This window comes from Vanellus vanellus (assembly GCF_965231255.1).
Source record: "Vanellus vanellus genome assembly, chromosome: 2".
In the NCBI taxonomy this organism is placed as follows: Eukaryota; Metazoa; Chordata; class Aves; order Charadriiformes; family Charadriidae; genus Vanellus; species Vanellus vanellus.
The window spans coordinates 9,428,746-9,450,322 of NC_138906.1; the positions used below are offsets into that span (position 1 = coordinate 9,428,746).

Here is a 21,577-nt window from a genome sequence, read left to right on the forward strand (position 1 = left end):
AATGATTTTTAAAGGAGAGTGTTGTGGGTTTGTTGTTTTTTTTTTTTATTATTATTATGAATCTGATCTACTTAAAACACCCTTTGTGAAAGGCTGCCTATCTTTTTTAATCTCAAAACCACCATGAATAAATTCCCTAATCTGCGGTTTTCAATGCCGGCTGAACAGCAACACGATAGACAAAAGAGGATTTTCGAAGGGATCAGAAAAGGTGGATTCAAAAACGTTTCTACGTTTCCATTTGCTCCTCTGCCAGACCTGGAGGTGTGCAGCTCACCCAGGGCACCAGCACTTCGCGGTCACCTTGCATCAAATAAGCCAAAGCTGCTAATAAAGAAAGTCTGAGCAACCGGGAGATTTTTCCTACCGATGAATCTCGGCTCAGGCAGAAGTAGCGATATCTCTGTCAGACGTACCGACGTGCCGAGTTTTTCTGTCGCGTGTTGGTATCAGTAACTGGTTCAGCCTAATTAATATTTGATATCTGCAGTGGCGCAGAGAGAGAGGGAAGTTTGCCACACAACTCTAGAGGGATTTGTGGGTTTTCAAAACTCTATTACAGCGTTGCGCAAACACTGTCTTCTCAGGTGTCCTCAGTTGTGCCTTTGACAGCAGAGCCCCAACAGTATTTTTTCTGCTGCACATGTTTACAAAATTAAATATTTTTGCTATGGGAGGGTGGATACCCATTTTAATTGAGTAAACATGTTATCAGGTGGTGGGAATATTTGTTCTTGCTGCTCAGCGGTCATCGCTCTGTCCAATTTCTGTCGCGTCGTATGTTTAGAATAGAAATTTTTGGATGCAGGCACAGGACAGTGGAGCAATAATTGGTTGTGTGTTTAATCCGAGACCTCCCTTTTGAAGGAGAAACTGCAGAAACTAATTTCATATTGGTAACTTTCAGGACCAATTTTGGACTAACACAGGGGAAGAAAAGAGGTCAAACCTATTCTTTGTTTTATTTGTTTTGGAGGAGCTTCATGATTCATTTCAAATCCCTGCAAAGCTCCAGCAGAAAATGTGTCCCTTTATGCAGCCTTATGCTGTGCTCTTAGCAGCAGTCCTTCCGCTTTGGCACAGCCCAGAAAAATTTCCAGCTTAAACAAGAAGGTAGAGTGGGGGTAGGTACTCAAATACATTGAGTGACGGACATGAACTGCAGGGACATTTTGGTAGTTAAGTCCCTCGGGCCGTGGGACAAGGGGTTATTAGGTAAAATTAAGGGTCTGGTGCTGTAACTCTGGGTAGGAGCAGCAACAAAGAAATGTGGAGTGAAATGGCATATCCCAAATCGTCATACTTTTTTCTTTATTTTCCATTCTTAACGAAGGGGAAAAGACAGGCACTGAATCTCAGCAAAGAGGAATGGATGGGCGGAGCCTTCCTCTGTGTGTTGTCCATGGAAAAAGGTGTTTGCATGCGTTAAATGCAAGGAATGGGTGCTCACCCCAGCATTACTCCCTCAGCAGGTGCTGTAGGAGTGGGATCATCTCAATGTTGAAGGAACTGGTGGGCACCCTGCATTTATCGTGGGTAGACACCACGGTTACTTGTGGCCTGCAGCTCTTTCTGGGAGCCAACAATAAAACCACACTGGGATCCCCTTTCCTTAGCTCTGTTGCTCCCCGTTGTTGGGGGATGTTTTCAGCAGGAAGTTGGTGCTTATGAAATGGCGATCTAGATGCATAAACCAGGAGAGGACATGTTTGCCTGAGCTGAGAGGCAAAGCTTTGCCCAGCAGGTCTTCCTGCTGTCCTCGGTCCCCGTATTCCAGTTTTGCCAGCGTGTGCTCCCCCTAGAGCAATGGTTTCAGTAAAACTGCACCAAATCTCAATTTCTTACTGAGTCTCCATTCCAGGGAGTGTTGTTTAGTTTGATTATTGCAGCAAAATACTGACTGCGTGAAATGGAGAGCATTAAAAACTGAGTGTGCTGACTTCAGCTGCCGCGCCACCTCTGAGCTTGAACTATTTCCTATTAAAAACAAAGGATTAAGCTCTTGCTGTTCTTCTAATAACGTAGGTAAATGGAGTTAGGACTGGACTTTAAGCCTCCTGATTTGAGCTGGGAGGCTTCAATACAAATCGCACAGACACGACTGAGTGCAAAATAATGTTTCAGACTACGTTGGACGGCTTTGCTCACGTAGCAGAGGCCAACAAACGGTATCCTACTTTTATTCACGGGCACAGATATACATCAGTAAACTGAAAAGCAAACCCACAGTTCCAGGGAAGACTAGAGTAATATCAAAAGTCAGAAGTAATTAGCCTGTCATGCAAGAGTACGTAGGTATATTATGTATCGGTATCAGCTATCAGCAGTCTTCCTCTGTAAATATTTTCTTTAGCAAATGAGATTTTCATCAAACAGAGAAGGGAAAATAAAAAAACTCAAGGCAAAACACCATGATGCAAAAATAACCAATTTTTTCTTTGCTTAGATAAGATTAGATTTTTTATTCTGCTTCCTTTTCTGAGTGTATAGATGATCTAACTTGAACAGGCAGACTGGTAGAGATTAATGTTCTAACAAAATTTACAAAACATCTTAAAAATAACCTACACTTTATTTTTGAATAAAACATAGGTAAGGTAATTGTACAAGGTCTCCTAGATAGTCAAAACCAGATAGATAACAGTAAAATCATTGCAACTTTTTTTTTTTCACTCCTATGGGAATCCATCTTAGTGAAACACAGGGGAACATTCTGTGCTTTAGTAGGAATGAAATAAATGTAGCTATATAAAAATTATTGAAAAAAATAGAACTTAATAAAGAACTAGGTTCCTTGCAACATGCAGAGGCTTCACAATTAGGTTAGAGGCGAGTTCCTGTTTTTTAGCATAATTTTGCTTCCTGAGTTTTTAGGGACAACAGAAATCCCATTTTGTGCTGGATTCTCAAAAGTGTAGGTAGTTATTTTTAAATGTTAAGGACAGAATTATATTAGGAATGAGACGCAAAATGGGGAAGCAACAGTGATTTAAAAGGCATTAGAAAGCAAAATCAGAAAGAATGTAATTCTCGTGTCGATGCAGAAACATAGAAAGCAGTCCTGGCCTGCAGGACTTTATAATCTAATTCTTCTGATTTCCAGTCTCATTTATTTATTTTTAATCACTAAAATAGGAAAAAAATATATTTAGTGCCCTCTTCTGGAAAACCAGATCTTACTGTGCAGAGCGCCCCAGTGAAATTCTGTACTCAGAAATGCGAATCTTCTGATGCAAATGCTCTCCTCTTTAGCTGAGCTACGTGCCTAAATCCAAGGAGTGTGCGGCTCTGTGTTTACCCTGAACAAGTGCCCTTTATCTCTTTAACTGCCTGCAGAACTCTGTTTTTATCAGGGCTATGTTAAAACCAATAATTAACGTTCCTCCTTGGGCAGCTAATGACCCAGATTTGAAAACGGAATCTTCTATTCTCTTTTATTCTTTGCTCAAAAAAAAAGCTCTTTCTTGAAAAGGGAAACGAATCATAGGGCTTTAGTCAGATTTTTAAAAGCGCAAGTCCTCAGATTTGTATGTGCAAGAGTCGAAAAGTATCCGTACAGTGATGCTGTTGATGGTGGTACTGTGAAGGGTTGTGCAGCAAGCGAGGAACAGGGGATGCTCTGTTTGCTCTCCCCCCACTTTCTGAAGAGATGCCCATCATCACCACAGTCCGTTTACCCCTTGGAAGATGTCCACAGCATCACAAGGATGACAGACAAAAAGCTCCGCTGTCTCGTATGTGATTTCGGTTTATTTTTCCTTATGTCAAAAAATAGAAATGTCACCTCCAGTGAATTAGATCCACGTGTACATCGAGACACAGCTCAGAGTCTTCTGATCTCATATGGAACTAGAAAATGAATCTTTCACTGAACAGAGAGAGCTTTTTTGGACCAAGGTCCCTGGCATCTATCTGAATACATTCATTCTCCTTTCACGTCCACTTCAGTGCTCTTAAACTTCTGCTCTCTAATGCTTTTTGAAGGTCTCATCCTTCTTGTCTTGGATTCCTTTCTTTGAGTCTTCTAAGAGTGCCCTGAGCCTATGACCATCATCTCAATGACAGCGCTAACTTCTTTGTATTATTCGCTCTCTCAACTGCTATAGTAGAAAAAGCAATTTTGGCATGCTAAGAGTACATTTTAATAGAAAGAACATATGCTGTGGTTTTGTAATTGCTAATTTCTGCCGCTAAAGTGAATTATTTAAAAGTGAATAAATTAATTAGATATACTAAGCATTCAGCCCATTTTCATGGCTTAGTTCTCATGTAATTGCTACAAAGCTGCGCCCATTCGGACTGTAAACTTCACAGAAGAGAGGTTTTTAGAATCTTTCCACATCCAGTCTGCCCAGCTCAAGAAATGTTTCTTTTAAAGAAGGCATTGTCTGATGTTTCATTAAAAGCATTGATTATTAAGCATTGATTTCTCATGCTGCCCTTCAGCCCTCAGACTTGTAACTCCAAAGTCAACAAAGGTGAGCGTCAGTCAAGGGAACGTGGATGGGAACAACGTAAGCTCCCCATCTGCGTCAGCTGCCCTGGGCTGCCTTCATAATCAGTGTGCTCCAGGGTGTAAACCTGAGGCTAAAATAGGCACCGAAGACCGGTCAGAGCAATCCTACCCCAAACAGGCTTTTGGCACCATTGTCTGGGAAGAGGGTGTTGCTACATGGCGGCTGTAGGTGCAAAAAGGGTAAATGCTTGTACAGAGTGACTGGAGAGGTCACGGGCAGGGACGTCCCTCAAGGTAGACAGCTGCAAAGAGAGTGGTTCCAAGCTGCAAACTGTGAGAGCCTGGGGAAGGATTTTGGAGAAGGATGACTGTAAATAAGCTAGCTCTGATTTTCTTTCTGGATTGGCTTTGGACTACTGTCCGAGCCAGGAGAGCAAACCAGCTGGACTTGGGGTCTGACCCAATAGAGATGTTATTATTGTGTATTATCATGTATATGATATTACAAGAGAATCACAATTGTGTGTTTTGTGTGTTTGTATGGGTTGGAAGGTTTTCTGTGTTTCCTAGGTTTGGTATAATCGTTGTCTCCTTCTAAAACTTTTATTTGGCCTTAGGCCACTTTTGTACTCTTATTACAGAATAACGCAAAGGTGTTTGTTTATCTTTTACTTCTTCTCTTAGATACATTGTTTGATATGTTAGAATCGCAACATTAACTTTATACTTGATAATTCAGTTCTCATTTCCAAGTTTCTGAGCGGGACTGTAAAACGGGCAAGTGCAGTGCTTGGAGAATTTCCATCCAGTCTTACAGTACGGCTGCTGCAGAGCGGGAGGGGAACCGGGGAGTTCATACCATGTGATGTGAATACTGATAAAAGTTTAAACCCAAGATCAACAACGAATGGAGCTCGTTATTCATAACCCCCACTCGTAATTCCTAATAACTCGGTCGCAGATGCTTCCCAATGACCTGAGCAACAACCAGTGCACACAGGCTGGTGCGAAAATCCTACCGAGTGTTGTGTAGCTGCCCTTTTATTTACCAGCAAAAAATGGAGCAGTCGTCCTTTAAGCCAGTGCCTGCAAGTGCTTGCTGGTGCTGCTGGTGCCAGTGGAGTGCTGTGAGGGACAGGTGGCTCGGGAGCAAAAGGAGGCTTTTGTAATTGCTTGGCAGGGCAGAGCTGTATTAGAGGGCAGCAGCAGTTGGCAGATTGGATTAACGCTCTCCTAGGGGCAAGGTCTGGCACACGAGCTGTATGTTAATACCTGTAGCCTAAGTTGATTCCGGAGCTGCGTTTGTAACAAAAAGAGCATCCGCTTTACCTCCACCATGTCAGCAAGTCATAAATCCTAAAGCCGGCCTTGAAAATCCCTTTCGGCGGCGTCGCCATGTAAGGCTCTCAAAAGTGTGATTTGGAAACAAATCTTTTAATAAAGAATTATTATCATGAAACAGCTGAGATAGATAATCAGTTTGTGGAACATGAAGTAACCGCATTATCTTACAACACTGCAGTCCATCCATTACTGTAGTGGATGTTGCCATCGCACTTAATTTATGGTTATTTCGCAAACTAGAGATGACGCTATTTGTGAAGGAGTAACTCCTGGGCTTAGCTGGTTCAGAGGCCTTTGGTTTGGTAGCCGGAAAATCAGCTTCTAATCCCAGCACTCCCCTGATATGTTTGTGAGAGAGATTTACATATAAACTGTGCGTGTTGCCTGCAGTGCACCACCCTATTGCAATCGGCTTGAGCTTGAGTTACGGATGCTGCTAAAATGCAAGTCCCTGTGGCACGAACGTGCTGTCCATTCCTGATGTCACCTTGATGTGAGATTGTCGCTGCTCCGAGGAGGCCTCTCCAGTGTGGCTGACGGGGCATTCACAGCACTGCAGGACTGGAGAGCTGGTCTGGTCGTCCTTTGTGCACCAGGGAGAAGCCTGTAGAGTGAGGTTCCTTCAGGCTTCTATTGCAATGATTTAATTTTCAGTCTTGGTGGTTGAATTGTTAAAAGATTTGAAAAACAGAGACATGCAAAGACTATTCCTGATGATCCACTGCCACTTAGGTCTTTTTAGTCTAGAGAAAAGAAGACTGAGGGGGGATCTTATCAATACTTATAAATACTTAAAGGGAGGGTGCCGGGGGACGGGAACAGTCTTTTTTCAGTGGTGCCCAGTGATAGGACAAGAGGTAACGGGCACAAACTTGAACATAGGAAGTTCCATCTTAACATGAGGAGGAACTTATTTACTTTGAGGGTGGCAGAGGACTGGCACAGGCTGCCCAGAGAGGTGGGGGAGTCTCCCACTCTGGAGACATTCCCAACCCACCTGGACACCGTCCTGTGCAACTGCTGTAGGTGACCCTGCGCTGGCAGGGGGGTTGGACTGGATGATCTCCAGAGGTCCCTTCCAACCCTGACCATTCTGTGATTCTGTGTTCTTCCGCTCTCCATCCCTTGTGCATAGCAGTTTATTCTCTTCTTCCAAATCAATTGCTAAAACTTCTTCCTGGTTCTGGAGATACCCAGTCGCTCATCCTTGATTGCCTATGACATTGGGTAGCAGTGGAGCAGCTCCTTATTCACACTGGTGTGGCTGAGATGAGACACCCATTGGGTCTCTCAAGACATTGATCACTTAGTGTTAGCTCAGTCGTTTCACCCAGGCACAGGTACGCTGCTGGGGCCGGATCCTCCCCTTTCCAAGAAAAATGGTTTCTTCCCTTCACTCAGCTGTCTTACCTGCATTCCCCAGGTATAGAGCTTGCTCCTTTTGCCCATATATTAATTAAAAATAAGTTATTTCCTCTGGAACAGAGACATTTGCCAGATGCTCTTTCTGTCAGTTGATCAAAAGACCCCTTCTTCTTATCACCTTTCCTGCTCAAATGTGTTCCCCCTGTCTCTGCTCCCCCCTGAGCTCCCCAGACCTCCCTGCGGTGTGTCTCCATGTGCACTTTCTGTGGTTGTGACCACGTTACACATGTGGCTGATCAGCTGAATACGGTGCAGTGGGTAAGAGCATCCCAAATCAGGTGTTTGATAACAGCTGTGGGTTGTTTGGCTGCCGGCTGAACCAATGCACAGGAAATGCTCATTGGTAGCATTTCATTATGGTTTTCCTAATTTATTAGAGGCACAACGAGAAACGGGCTGTGGTCCTTGGAGGGCTGTAGAAACAGGTTGGCACATGGCATGAGACTGTATTAGATGTACATTATTTGGGAAGTGATAAAGTATAAAGGGATAATTCAATGTAGAGACAAAAGAGAATTTGCTGCCTCAGAAGAAAACAAAATAAGTCAGTATCACAATGAATTTGAAAGGTGAGGATGTTGAAAAGATCTCAGATTATATGGCTTTATTGATTTGTTTGGTTCTTGCAAGCAATCAAGCTTCACTGAGTGTAGGGTACAAAATACCAGTATGGATTTTGGTGTTTGTTTTTTTTTTTTTTTTTTTTTTTATTATTATTACAATGACACAGAAGGAAAAGAAAACGTGGGTTTTTAGAGAATCTAATTACGGGCTGGTTACTATGGAGTGCCTATTAGCCATAGTATGGTGGTAATACTCTGCTGAAATAGTTGGGCTGGGGAGAGTACTGCTGACCAGTCTGTCTCTACTGATTGATAGAAAAAAGTGAAAAGACCATTACCTAACTGCCCACAAACCATGCCTCAGGCAGAGATAACCCCTTGTGCTCTAATTCACAAACACATGGGAGAATGAAAGATCAGAAATGGAACAGAACATTACCAAGAGGTCGGTGGTCAGTTATGGGAATGGGTTTTTCATCCCTTTGGAGGGCCAGTTCAACACCTAATGGGAAATGAAGGATTTCTTCTCAACAAAACAGAAGGGTTCAAGTTATTCATCAGTTTTCAGGTTGTACAGCCCCAACAAAACCAAAGGTACCATAAAGAATTTTGATCAAGGCAAATTATGTTGACTCATTAAGTGAAAATTTAGTCTTTGTTGCTAACTTTTTTCAAAAATGCAGAAAATTCTGCAAACAGGTACAGTGACCTGCTTTAATTCTCCACAGAAAACCGTAAAGAAGTATGGCAGTGAGGTATTTTTATTCCGACAATTATCCTTTTCTCTACTGGGAGATTTATACAAATGACATAGTTACTCTGTAAAGATAACATGATATTTGCTCGTTGGTAACTGACCAACAGAAGAATCAATGTGATATTGTGGTTGTGACTGTGGGTCATCCTCTACTGAACACGATACGTGCATGTAGTAGAAGGAAACACAGCCTCTGGCTAACGTTTGCCTGTGATTTTCCTTCTGAACCTGTGTTTCCCTCCCATTTGTGCCACTGTTAGATAACAGGGTACCAAATACGTGAGCTGTTTGCCAATGCAGAGCAGCAGCCTTCTTGCATTCCGCTTTATTCTCTTTTCCCTCGTAATTTGTCAACTTCAGAGCCTGGTTAAATATCACAGATATTAAAGGCCAAATGGCAAATCATCTTTTACCTGCATATTTTGCATCACAGCATGAGTTACCGTTTAAGGGTGCCAGGACCATTTTGAAAGGTGGAGTATGTAATTATGTCAAATGTTTGGGATTATTCAATTGGTTTGACATTCACGTGTTCATTTGGGGATTTGTCTGCTCGTAGCAGAAGTAGGAAAATGGGCTATATAATCTACTTCCAGCGAATGGCTTTTTAGAGACTCTTTGTGGAAAACCCTTTTAATGGATCTGGCAGTTCCTGTTCCACTGGCCACTTGTCCTGTACTTTTACTGTCTTACTATAGAGTATAAAAGGGAATAGATTATAAAGATAATTCGAGTCTGTTAAGAATCCTGAGGGAATCTATTATTCGGAGATATACTTTATTGTTACAGAATAAAAAGTGGTTCCTTTTACTCAGATAACTACTGAGTGCTTTATGATTAATTACATTAAAATATATTCTTGGTATTTTCAGACTTTAGCCATCTGTTGTACAGTTTTATTTCCGATGATTGCTTAGAGCGTTCATTTTTATTTGTGGGTACTGGGGTGACTTTTGGGATGAAACGTGTGATTCCTAAAAAAGAAGACAGAATAATAAATACTAGAAGTTTTGTATTAAGCCTGCAAACTGCTTAATAACACAGCTTCGCTTCTACTCTGCCCTGTAGCTGTTCCCTTTCAAACGAAAGTTTTATGAGATTTATTGTGAGTGTTCTAGATAATTCTTTAATGTAAATATCACTGCTGCATGAAGGACCAGGTGGCTCTACGGAGTCATTTAGAAAATAGATGAAAGGATGTATTATTCCTGTATTTATCAATTAAGTAATAATGATGAGATCATGGCAGCCAGTCCACCTGGGTTTAATCTCAGATCTCTTTAATATGCTGCATGGTAAGACCCTAATTACCTGTTTTGATAGAACAGCCTGTTGGAAGATGAGAAGATTGGGCTGGTTTCAGGAGTTTTCTTCTAAGGGCTTTTCTCCCCCTTCTTTGCTTATAAACCCCCTTGAAAGAAAGTCTGCACGTGCCTCTTGTTTGTATTGATTCAGCATCTTGTCATATGAGCATAAAAGAAAGCGTTTCGATAAATGCTGATTGCTGCAGGTCCTAGCATGGTATCAGCCCACAGTATGACCGAAACTGGCGCAGAAGATCAAAGTGTAAACTAAACTATTCCTTTTTTTTTTTTCTGATGCTAGTAATAAATCCTAAGTGGGTAATGTCATCTTCCATACCAGCCCAAATATGCTGAAAACACGTTTCACAATTTCCTTCTGAAAATTCCCTAATTTCCATCTAAAACCTTTTCCTAATCCTTTTGTGAGTTGCACGGGCAGTGCCAAATTGAAAATAATGGTGACAATGTCAAACTTTTAACAAGCAGTTGATGAAGGCGAAGGCCCTGCACATCCAGCTTGCGTCTGTGTGACCAACCAGGTGAGATGTAGGGAGGTAACCGGGACCCTGCCTGTCTTTTTGGACTTATGTCAAGCATTTGTGCAGTTGCTTTGGGGCAAGAACAAAAGCTTTGAATTCTGATTTAAAGCATATCAATAGTCACAACGAATAAATGCGTCCAAATCCACCCTATTCTTAAATAACATGTTTTCTATTTAAGTAGGTCCTGCTGGACTAGGACCTGCATCCTTGGAGATGAAGCAAGTGCTTTCAATGAAATGTTACTCAACCATTCGTACCATACTTTGCTCCGCAGTGATGAGGCACAGAGATTGCTTCTTCCAGTTTGTTTCTGTAGCTTGCAGGGACCAGAGTTTGCTTGTTATTTTGGAATTTGGTAGCGGGGAAGAGGCAGATGCTCTTCTCTGCTGCTGTATGTGCTGCAGTGTTTGTATCTCCTCTGTCATCTGGTCAGGTCCAGGCTCCTTTTGTTGATTACATAAAATGAGGTCAGTGGCTTCACAACAAAGTGTTGTCATATATAATTAGTCCTGTATTTTTCTGAATTTTGGAGAGATAATTGCCTTTCCAAGGCTTAAGTGGAAACAGATAGATCCATCTCTTAGACCCGTTATGATTTCAGTGTAAACATGCACGTGTTGCAGAGCATAATGTAGACTGAAGGTAAGCGAGATCTGTGCTGTGACCTGGGATGAGAAGCCCAGCGGGAGAATGCTGCTGGCACGGTGGTTTCAGTATAATGACTTTTACAGCACTCATCGGTCACAGCTGGCACGGCAGCTTTTGTGACCCGATTTTGGTAATACCTAGAACCCTTCAGAGCTGTCTCAAACCTGTTCTAACTTATGTTGGTGGGATGACTTGGCACACAGGGCCTACAGAGCAAAACGGTTGCCAAAAAAATCTGCTGCCTTCAAATATGCCTCTCTGCTGAGAGGAGCGGTGTGCTTCTGGCATCCAAGAACACCAAATCAGCGCAAGGTCTTTTACCCACACCCCTTGGATAGATAAGGGGAACACAGAGAGTTAATAGTGCTATTTTTGTCGGCTAAGCCTCAGAAACAGAGAAGTTAAATGAAATAAATACTAACTTTTAAGCACTGTCCGGTCTCTGAGGCTTAGCTCTGGATTTCGGAAGAATGCTCACCTCTCTCTTACTCCTTTCCCTGGTGCGAGGCTTTCCATCTGGTAAGTGAATAGTGTAATTCTGCTTGGCCCCAGCAGAAATTTTAGTGGCGATATTAAGCAGACATAGTCATCCTCTCAAAAAGTTAAAATCATTGCGTTTGGCTTGCATATTTAAGAGGAAAGCAGCCACTGCATTTCTCAGAAAGACATTAAGTGGTGTTTCTCTTGGATTCCTTTGTGCTTAGGAGGGTTGCTCGCAGTGTGCTTTCTAAACATGTTTGAAATAGTAGGGATGAGAAGGACTTCTGAGCTACATGCACTCTTGTCCTTAAGAACTGAAATAATAATAAACGTCTGATCCTGAAATCTTTGCTCATATAAGTAGTTGTTGTTTACATAAGCAAACCTGGTGATTTTGAGGATTTATTTGGAAAGGATTGCTGCTGTGAATGAACTCTGCCAGCAGCAAGCATTTGAAGGAGACATGCTACAGGCGCGGCAGATGTGAGATATTTTAGTCTGGCCAAACACCCAAGAGGATGACAAATGATGTTCAGAAAATAAAGGAGTTCTTTGAGACTCCTGCGATTTTTGTTTTCCCCACTCTTCAACTCTTTCAGCACAGGAAATCTTTTACCTCGGTCTCCGTGAATGGCTCTAAGACAGCTCTAAACTCTCTGGCCAGGGCTGTGGGGACTCTGTACCACAAGCAGCAACATCAGCAGATGTCCTGCTCAAAACTGCCCTGGATGTCTCTTTTCCCTCCAGCCTGCTACGTTTCTCTGTTTTCCCCCGAAGGCCTCTGTTCCTTTTGGGCTCTGGCTTCTGCCTCAGCCTCTGATAGCTGACAACACGGCATTTACCTGGAACACCAGTCCTTGCCTCAGATCCCGTTTTATATGTCTGCATCATTTTCCGCATCCTACTGCCAGGATATCTCAAGACAGAAGTTGCTCAGTACTTAGTGGCAATATATTATTTGGTTGTTCAGCTCTGTAGACAAATTTAGTCTTCCAGTGCACTTTCTTTAAGGAACTTTGGCAGTTTTAGAACTTCACCAAAGCTGGAATAAAGTCTAGGGCCACATGTGTCGGCCAGGTCTCCAATATCACGGAATCACGGAATCATGGAGTTTTCAGAGTTGGAAGGGACCTCTAGAGATCATCTAGTCCAACTCCCCTGCCAAAGCAGGATTGCCAGCAGGATATCTGCATTATAAGATTCAAGAGCTCTTTGGTATGCTTGGATGTAGATTAGATAATGGTAATGAGGTGACAGTGAGGTGGATTGAGAGTTGGCTGCGGGACAGAACTCAGAGGGTTGTGATCAGTGGCACAGAGTCTAGTTGGAGGCCTGTAACCAGTGGTGTCCCCCAGGGGTCAATACTCGGTCCAATTTTGTTTAATATATTCATTAATGACCTGGATGAGGGGACAGAGTGTATCCTCAGCAAGTTCGCTGATGATACCAAACTGGGTGGGTGGCTGACACCCCAGAGGGCCGCGCTGCCATCCAGCGTGACCTGGACAGGCTGGAGAGCTGGGCAGAGAAGAACCTAATGAGGTTCAACAAAAGCAAGTGTAAGGTCCTGCACCTGGGAAGGAAGAATGCAAAGCACCAGTACAGGTTAGGGGCGGACCTGCTGGGAAGTAGCTCTGAGGAGAAGGATCTGGGGGTCCTGGTAGACAGTAAATTATCCGTGGCCCAGCAATGTGCCCTTGTTGCCAAAAAGGCCAATGGAATCCTGGGCTGCACAGGGAAGAGTGTGGCCAGTAGGTCGAGGGAGGTCATTCTCCCCCTCTACTCTGCACTGGTGAGGCCACAACTGGAATACTGTGTCCAGTTTGGGGCTCCCCAGTTCAAGAGGGACGGGGAACTGCTGGAGCGAGTCCAGTGAAGGGCAACTAAGATGATTAAGGGCTTGGAGCATCTGCCTTATGAGGAAAGGCTGAGAGAGCTGGGACTCTTTAGCCTGGAGAAGAGAAGGCTGAGGGGAGACCTTATTATGGCGTACAAGTATCTAAAGGGTGGGTTGAAGGAGGATGGAGCCAGGCTCTTTTCAATGGTTCCAAGTGACAGGACGAGGGGCAATGGGCACAAGTTAGAACACAGGAAGTTCCGTTCAAATACACGGAAGGACTTCTTTACGGTGAGGGTGACAGAGCACTGGCACAGGCTGCCCAGGGAGGTGGTGGAGTCCCCTTCTCTGGGGATTTTCAAGACCCGCCTGGATGCAGTCCTGAGTAATGTGCTCTGGGCAATCCTGCTTTGGCAGGGGAGTTGGACTAGATGATCTCTAGAGGTCCCTTCCAACTCTGAAAATTCCGTGATTCCGTAATTTATTTGGCATCACCTGAAACAGGTGGATCTGAAAAGGAGACCTGTACTAAAATAAATGTTAGCTTGCCGTGAATTCACTTGTGTTGTTAGACCTTCCCTGATACCAGTACACCAGAGACTCACCTTGCTGGAGGAGCCTTTATGCATCTGGATGCCTAAAAGGAGATATGATTTGGGGATGTAAGCTGATGATGTCCTTGTAATGCAGGGAGTGAATTTCACAGGGGAAGAAGGGAATTGCATCAGTCTGGCATCAATCTCTGCATTTCATCGGTAGAAATCCAGTGCTTTCACCTCTTACTCTGGTGGTAGCTTTATTTCAGGGGGTTCATGCAGTAGTGTAAGGATTTAGTCTTTGAATTCAAGTTATGACAGAGAAGTTTATTTTAACATCTACAGGATGATGCGCCCTGTGTTGATCTGCCTCTCTAGTGAGCCCCCAAAAGATGTAAGCTTGTTGTAGGTGCTGCTATGCAGGCTCGCCCTCCAGAGTGACGGGTAGTAAGTCGTGCTGACTTGTCTGTGATGCTAGCGGTGTGCTTGGGATGGCCGCTGCTGAGGCTGGCAGCACCACCCACCACCTTTCGTGGTTTCTTGGAATAAGTTTAAAAAAAAAAAAAAAAAAAAAAATTGTGCAAAACCGGAGGTATCTAGGGAAAATAATTTTGATCAGACAAACTTGATTGGTGAAGCAAGTATTCAAGAAGTTCCTCCTTTGTCCTGTGGGAGGGGATGCTTTATGAGAGATACTGGGGAGCAAGTGGCTTAAAGATGTAAGTAGAGGTCAAATGAAATAATTGTTAGGAGATGTAGGAGACGTATTTATTTATTTATTTATTTAGTATACATTTATGTATTTAGTATGTACTTAACATACAGTAACAGGACAGAATTGCAAAAGTGAGTGTGTGTATAAATGTATGTAAAGTCAAACATATTTAGACCTTTCACACTAGTGCCCTGACTCTTGTGTTGCTCAGCATTGCTCACCTCGGGCAACCCCAGATCCCCGTTAAGGATTGCGTTGTCGGTAGTGGAAAAAAAGTCCTCCAACTTTTGAATCGCTGACCTTGACTCTGGTATTATTATTTACTACTTAGAAAATACAGAATAGACTCTCCCTTCTGAGATGACCTGCCATGCAAACTGACAAGCTCCTCCCCAAGGCCCAAAAAGCCCAAATTGATATGAAGATGTAACGTGGCAGGTCAAACAAATGTGAGGTCAGCTTTATGCCCTAAGTCGATAAGGTTTGATTTGCTGGCTGACACGGTTCTTACAACCCACTCTTAAGATCACCCAGCATCACTCCCTCTTTTATTTATGTGGAAATAAGCAAAAAAAAAGATGTATTCTCTCCCTGTTGTGTCTAGTTATAATGATGGAGAATGTCTCCAGCTGACCAAGGTGTCCTCATTAATGGTCGTTCTATATTTAGCCCTTGCAGAGACCATGTGCCCCCAGTTTAATCAAAGACCTGGTAGTCATGGTAACAACACAGAGCATCTGGATGTATACGATTTGCCAAACACTGTAATAAAGTGCAAGATGAAAAGAACACACAACAGCATTAGGTGAATTAATGTATTGTTCTTTCCTACTACAGATTTTGAAGTGTTTAGAAGAGCTCTCTAGCCATAAAAGCTTGATTGTTTTTGCAGAAAAAGAGCCCTATTAACACAGGTGACAATTACTAATCTCTTTTTTTGTTTGTTTGTTTTTTTTTTTTTTTCCTCATTTCGTTTTGCAGGTGTATCACCATTCATATACGGCATATTATGTCCTCAGCAAAATACCTCATGGGTAAGCAATTTTTCAATGTCTTCATTTTAAAACTCAGCCATTAAGAATTCTGCAAAATAACATGTATTGTGACAAATGGCGTTAGCTGCAGCATCCACTGAGCTGTGTGTTGTACAAAAGATGACATAGTCTGGAAACAGAAGTACTCAGCTTCCCTGGAGAGTCAGACTACATGAATTTCATATTCCAGTTTTCAGGGTTTTGGCTGGAATATATATGTGTTGGTGTCTGGCTGAGAGCCGCGGTTGGCCACTCACCAGAGCGCTGTCAGAGGATCTATCCAGGGGTGTTTAGTCCCTTAAATGTGGTCAGAACTGAGGCATCGCCCTTCAGTTTTGGGTATCTGCAGAGATTTCCTTAATACAAATTCAATCTCTGGCATCCCATCTGAAGGCAGATAAACCAGTAGCCTGTTCCCAGGGTCCCAGTGCTGCTTAGTCACATGCACTCACAATTATACCGAAGCTACAAGCCTTCGGGTTTATAGTTTATCTTTTCAGAGTGTGAGGTAAGTGCAGACAAGAAGAATGCCACATAGGCTTTTCGCAGCATTTCTAAACTTAATGAAAGTATATTGCTTTACCTGAAGCACGTAGCATGAAAGATTATGTATCATTATAGGTAATAAACTTCCATCACACAGTGTCTCTTCACTTAGGTCCCACCATCCCCTGGAAGTCCTGAAGTAGGCTCAGTGTTTAACGTAGGATCCTTTAGCTTTAATTAGTCGCAGATTTTTAAATCCCCCTTCTCAGCTTTGTCTTTCTGGTGCTGCAGGTAACCTGCAGCTCCAACTCCATCACACTGCTGTTCACCTCACCTCTCTCGTTCCTCTAGAGTTTAGCACATAGTTTCTACCTGAAAAACAAACAAACAAACAAACAAAAGCCTTGAAATAACTTTGTTTGGCTTCTACTTAGAAACAATTCTTTGTACAAAAAAAAAAATCTGTACTAGGGACATACATGTTTTAAAACCTGTGAGCCCTGGAGCTTGTGAAGCCTGCTTCCCTGCAGCTTATACCTTGTGTTGGCTGACCACAAAAAGTCATGAGCTGGAGGTTATGTTGTTTCCACATACACTTGGAACATGGGAACTAGGACATCGCTCACTATCATCCATGTCAAAGCTCTGGTGTCCCAATGTGACACATTCCGGACTCCTTCGGTCTCTTTCCTTCCCCACTTCAATCTGGTCTTCATTTTTGCTTTTCTGTGCTTCCCCCCCAAGAACTTACTGGACTTATTTAATGTTTGAAAACTCCGTCTTTCTGGCAACGTATCTGAAATTAGCTTGTGGGCTGAAAAGGTGTTGAACAACAGGATGAGCACACAGCATGAGCACATAAGCTTTGTATCTGCAGTAAACCTGGCTGAGAGCAAAAGCATTTGACTGGCAGCGCGGTTCTAATCCAGTCAAAACAAAGGTGGAAAAATAGAACTATCACGCATAGCATGCATCAGAAACACTAAAAATTAACAACAGAGGGGTCCAGGCAGTTTTCTGCTACTGCACGGTCTTTCTTTGTCTGTGAAAATCAGCTTCTTGGTTCCCCCACCTTCAACTGTATTGCACACTCAGCTGGGTCTCACCTTGCTCTCCGCGTTTGGTTGAGCAGCGGTGCAGGGAGGTGGAGGGGTGGTTTCAGACGAGAAGTATCCAGTATAAAGGGAAGATTTGGAAAGTGAGAGGGTGCCAGAAGGCATGCAAGCGTGTCAAGCATTGGTGTCCCCCCAGCGTGATACAGTGATGGATCAGGCAACCACTGGCGGGAGGCGGGCTGGAAGCATTGCTGCATTTCGTGTTGGTACAGGTATGGTTTAGGCTGTAGGTACGTATAGAGGTATTGCAAACCGTATCGTACAGTGACAATTGCATTGATCTTTCAGGTGATTGTAGTGCATGTGAGCTGTGGAACGAGTGGCGCATTACCATTTCCCTGGAACAGGGGCATTATCCTCCCTTTGGAGGGGTAAAAATCTCTTCATCACATATTTCATATTTAACACAGGAATATTGGTGTAAAGGACGTGTGTGGATGAAGATTGTTGAGGGCAGGACCGAGTGCACTGACCCAGCACAAGGTTCGGTTCAGTTTGATGTTCCAGGTCCTTTGGTGATGACAAAATTTGCAACCCACGGGCAGCATCCTTGCCCTCCACCTGACGGTAACAAGAGTGGCAAACACCTTTGGCACCGAGCCACAACCCGTTTGCCATTTCTGCAAACTCTTTTCATGCATTAGTCCTCTTCTGTAAGCAGCCACCGGCTTTACATCCCACCGGTGCGTAGCAGCGGCGCCTCGGCGTACCTCCGAATGAGCAGCCGGGGCAGTGACTGCTGGTGAACAAACTCACTCCCCTCCGCAACATCCCTCCTGCTCACGGGCACGCAGTCCTGGAACCAGGCTGTGACAGTGCTCTCCCTACCCCGTTCCTCATCCTCGCCTATGACCTGCCTCGTCAGGAAGACCGGACAGTTCGGGCTTTGTACCCGCTCCTGTCCTTGCTGCACCCCCGCTGAGGCTAACGAATAAGGAAGCCCATTAATCTAATCTGTGGCATCACTTTTTTAAATAACGTGACATTCATCTGCCAGCATAAATTGCTTTTTAAAGGGAAATTTCTAATTCTTTTTGCCATGTCCTGCAGACTCTCGAGATTCAGGCTGTGTCTGAAGGCAAAAGGGGGTCCTACCAGCGTTTTCCAGATTTCATTCCGAGCTCTCCGTGAGTTTGACAAGCCAATTTGGGCACATCCTTAGCATGTAACCGAACAAGTGGTATTTTATACAGGGTGCAGGACTGCGACATTTTTCCGTGAGAGCTGTTGTGGAAGTAAACTCCCCACATAAGGAGGAGTAGCACAATCTGACTCTCTGTAGGACAACTAATATATGCTAATGGCATAGACTGAAAGGATCTTATTTAAAAAAAAAATAAGCTCAGGGTAGAAGAAAGAGTAAATATCCCTGTAGGGACCCTGCACAGATTTAATTTCTCCTTTTTTGTTATTTCAGCCTCCTCACAGCCTCTTGGTAAACTCAGGGTAGAAACCCCTACCGGTTTTGCCACTTTTACCTTCTGTTTTCAATGGCCCGTGGTTTACAGTTTTCACAGGAGGAGCCAGCTAAGATCCATAGTTCTCATTTTCCTGGGCTGAGGTGCGTAGGGAGGTTATGTTCAGTTCAGCTTTCCATCACCAATTTTTTGTCCTGCTGTTCACCCAAAAATGAGACGCTGGTGCTGGGTGCCACCTAGTGGAACAAGTCCCTGCGCTTGCTGCTCGTGGTCCCTGGTACAAACATCTCCATACCGTCCCATCTGCTTCCCTCTGAACGGTGCTCCTTTTCAGATATATCTGCTGATAACTGCTTACAGCTGTCTGCATTATAAATATTTTTGCTAAGCTCCTCTCCTAACTCCACAGTTGCACTTGCTGCATTGTAATTGCCAGCTCGTTGTAATTTATAGATACTGCGATAGCATCTGCAGGTCTGGGTGTGGAACAGGGAGCTCTTGTGCGAGGTGCTGGGAAAAAGTGGAACACGAATACCACACGCAGTTATTTCCTAATATTATTTCTCCTGACTTTGGAAAATAAAAATTTAGCAATGCAATGTAGGCAACAACCTACTTATGAAATCCAGCCACCAAAAATTGTTTTATTCTTTTGTGGGTTTTACCTACCGAGTCCAATATGGATGATTCTAGTCATTCACATCCTTCACTGAAATAAAGAAAAAAGCTTAGTCTGTTCAGGGCTTTCATGGTCAGGCCCTGACTGACCAGAGTGTTCCCCGAACCTTGTTGCAGGATTTCCCTCACCAGTGTTAACGTCATTTCACACCAGCGTGTGCTGTGGGATCAATGGTTTGATCTGGCACTGCAGGTCCTAAGAAACAGCTAATTTTGGATTGATATCTGAGGGGGTACACAGAATCACAGAATGGTCAGGGTTGGAAGGGACCTCTGGAGATCATCCAGTCCAACCCCCTGCCAGTGCAGGGTCACCTACAGCAGTTGCACAGGACGGAGTTCAGGTGGGTTTGGAATGTCTCCAGAGTGGGAGACTCCCCCACCTCTCTGGGCAGCCTGTGCCAGTGCTCTGCCACCCTCAAGGTAAAGAAGTCCCTCCTCATGTTTAGATGGAACTTCCTATGTTCAAGTTTGTGCCCATTACCTCTTGTCCTGTCACTGGGCACCACTGAAAAAAAGACTGTTCCCATCTCCCTGGCACCCTCCCTTTAAATATTTATAAGCATTGATGAGATCCCCCCTCAGTCTTCTTTTCTCCAGACTAAAAAGACCCAAGTCCCTCAGCCTTTCCTTGTAAGAAAGATGCTCCAATCCCCTAATCACCTTTTTACCTCTGTCTTTAACTTTTTGGTGTGGCCAGCGGAAATGTTACACTTTTTTACAGTTGCGTGTTGTGTTTGCATTCTCTAAAATAAAGCCCAGCATAAAACACACATTTTCTCAGACCTTCTAGTGCTCATCCAGTTCTGCATGACCGTGTCCCTCTGAGCACAGCTCCGAGGCAGGGATTAGTGCTGACCCCCTCGCACGAGCTCTCAGCGCGGTGTCAGCCCACCCAGCTGGGGCATGTCAATGGGAGCTGCCAAATAAGCTTATAGGGTTCAGAAAATAAGCAATTATTCCCACTCCTCATTGATTTTGTGTACGGGAAGGAAGGAAGGAATTGTACACAGTTGCTCCCATGCAGAATCCGTATTTCTTCCCAAATTTATATGGTATAGGCAGAGGAACATGGTAAGAAGATCACAGAAACAATCACGGAGCCGAGTTCAGCTCTTCCGACCTACACTGCCAAGCATTTGTAAAATACCATGTGCATCCCCCACACTGAACTCCCAGTAACTTCAAGAGAAGTCCCACGAGCGGAGTGACTGCAAAATACTCATTGGAAATCCACAGAAGTGATGACAGGAGGAGGAACTGAGCCTGTGCTTCACTGAGCAAATTTTCAAAGTGACGTCTGTAGACCTCTCTGCAGAGCTCTCACTAATGTTCCTCTCTCCTCCTTTTATATAAGCTACTGGCAGAAAAGAGGTTAAAGTTAATTAAAAAAAGACTTAATCAGCTTTGCACACGCCCCATTGTATAATATTTTGAAAGACAACAGGGTTTTCCTTGCACATGCTCCCATCTCCACGTTCACAGTAAAAGTTAAACGTGTTTCATTATTTAAAATCACGGTTTAAAAAGCTTCAGGGAATTGGCTCTGCTGCAGGCATGTGTCCATTTGACCAAGACTGTTCTATTTTATTTTGTTCTGGCCTGTTATGCCCCATCTCCGTAGAAGAAGCTTCCCCTGCCTCAGTGTCCCCATCTGCAAAGCAAGGAGAGAAATAGAGCTTACTTGACAGAGGTGATATGTGATAATTACTGCAGAGAGTGCTGCACAATTTCACTCTTTAACATTTATAAACTTGTACTAGAGCCCACATTTTATTTTAAGAGGAAAAAGTACTGTAATTAATAGAGTCTGTTTTCAGCTAATTAAATTTTACGTAGAGGAGCTGAATATTTTCCCCCAACAATGATATATAAAGGTTGAAATAAACCCTTATAAAAAGGTATGTAAAACCAAATAGCAATGTGAAATTTGTTAAATAAGTAGAAAAATGTATTCTGCAGTTCATGAAGAATCTGCCGTTGCTACTTCTTCTCTCTCCTCCCTCTTTATCAACTCCATAGTTTTTATGGTCTTTTAAAAATAGTTTATATAGTTAATTAAGGCACCTCTGCTGCATAGTGTGGTGGCTTTTATGCCAGACTATAAATAAGAACATTCTCATGGATGTGATATGCTTTTTCAGTTGCATTTTGACAACGGAAGACTGGCCCTTGGAATAGTTGAACCTGGTAGCTTGATTATGGAGCCTGACCTTAAATCCTCTGAAGTGGATAGGAA

At 43.4% G+C, this 21,577-nt stretch overlaps 1 protein-coding gene across 1 annotated transcript in view; it reads left to right on the plus strand.

Annotated features, from left to right (window-relative positions):
- Positions 1-21,577, plus strand: part of DPP6 (dipeptidyl peptidase like 6) — a gene marked incomplete at its 5' end in the record, with an annotated part of 441,826 nt that overhangs the window by 298,900 nt on the left and 121,349 nt on the right. Inside the window, one exon of the mRNA XM_082479426.1 lies at positions 15,589-15,641. Within this exon, the coding sequence (XP_082335552.1) occupies positions 15,589-15,641 (53 nt within the window). The remainder of the gene's footprint in view (positions 1-15,588; positions 15,642-21,577) is intronic.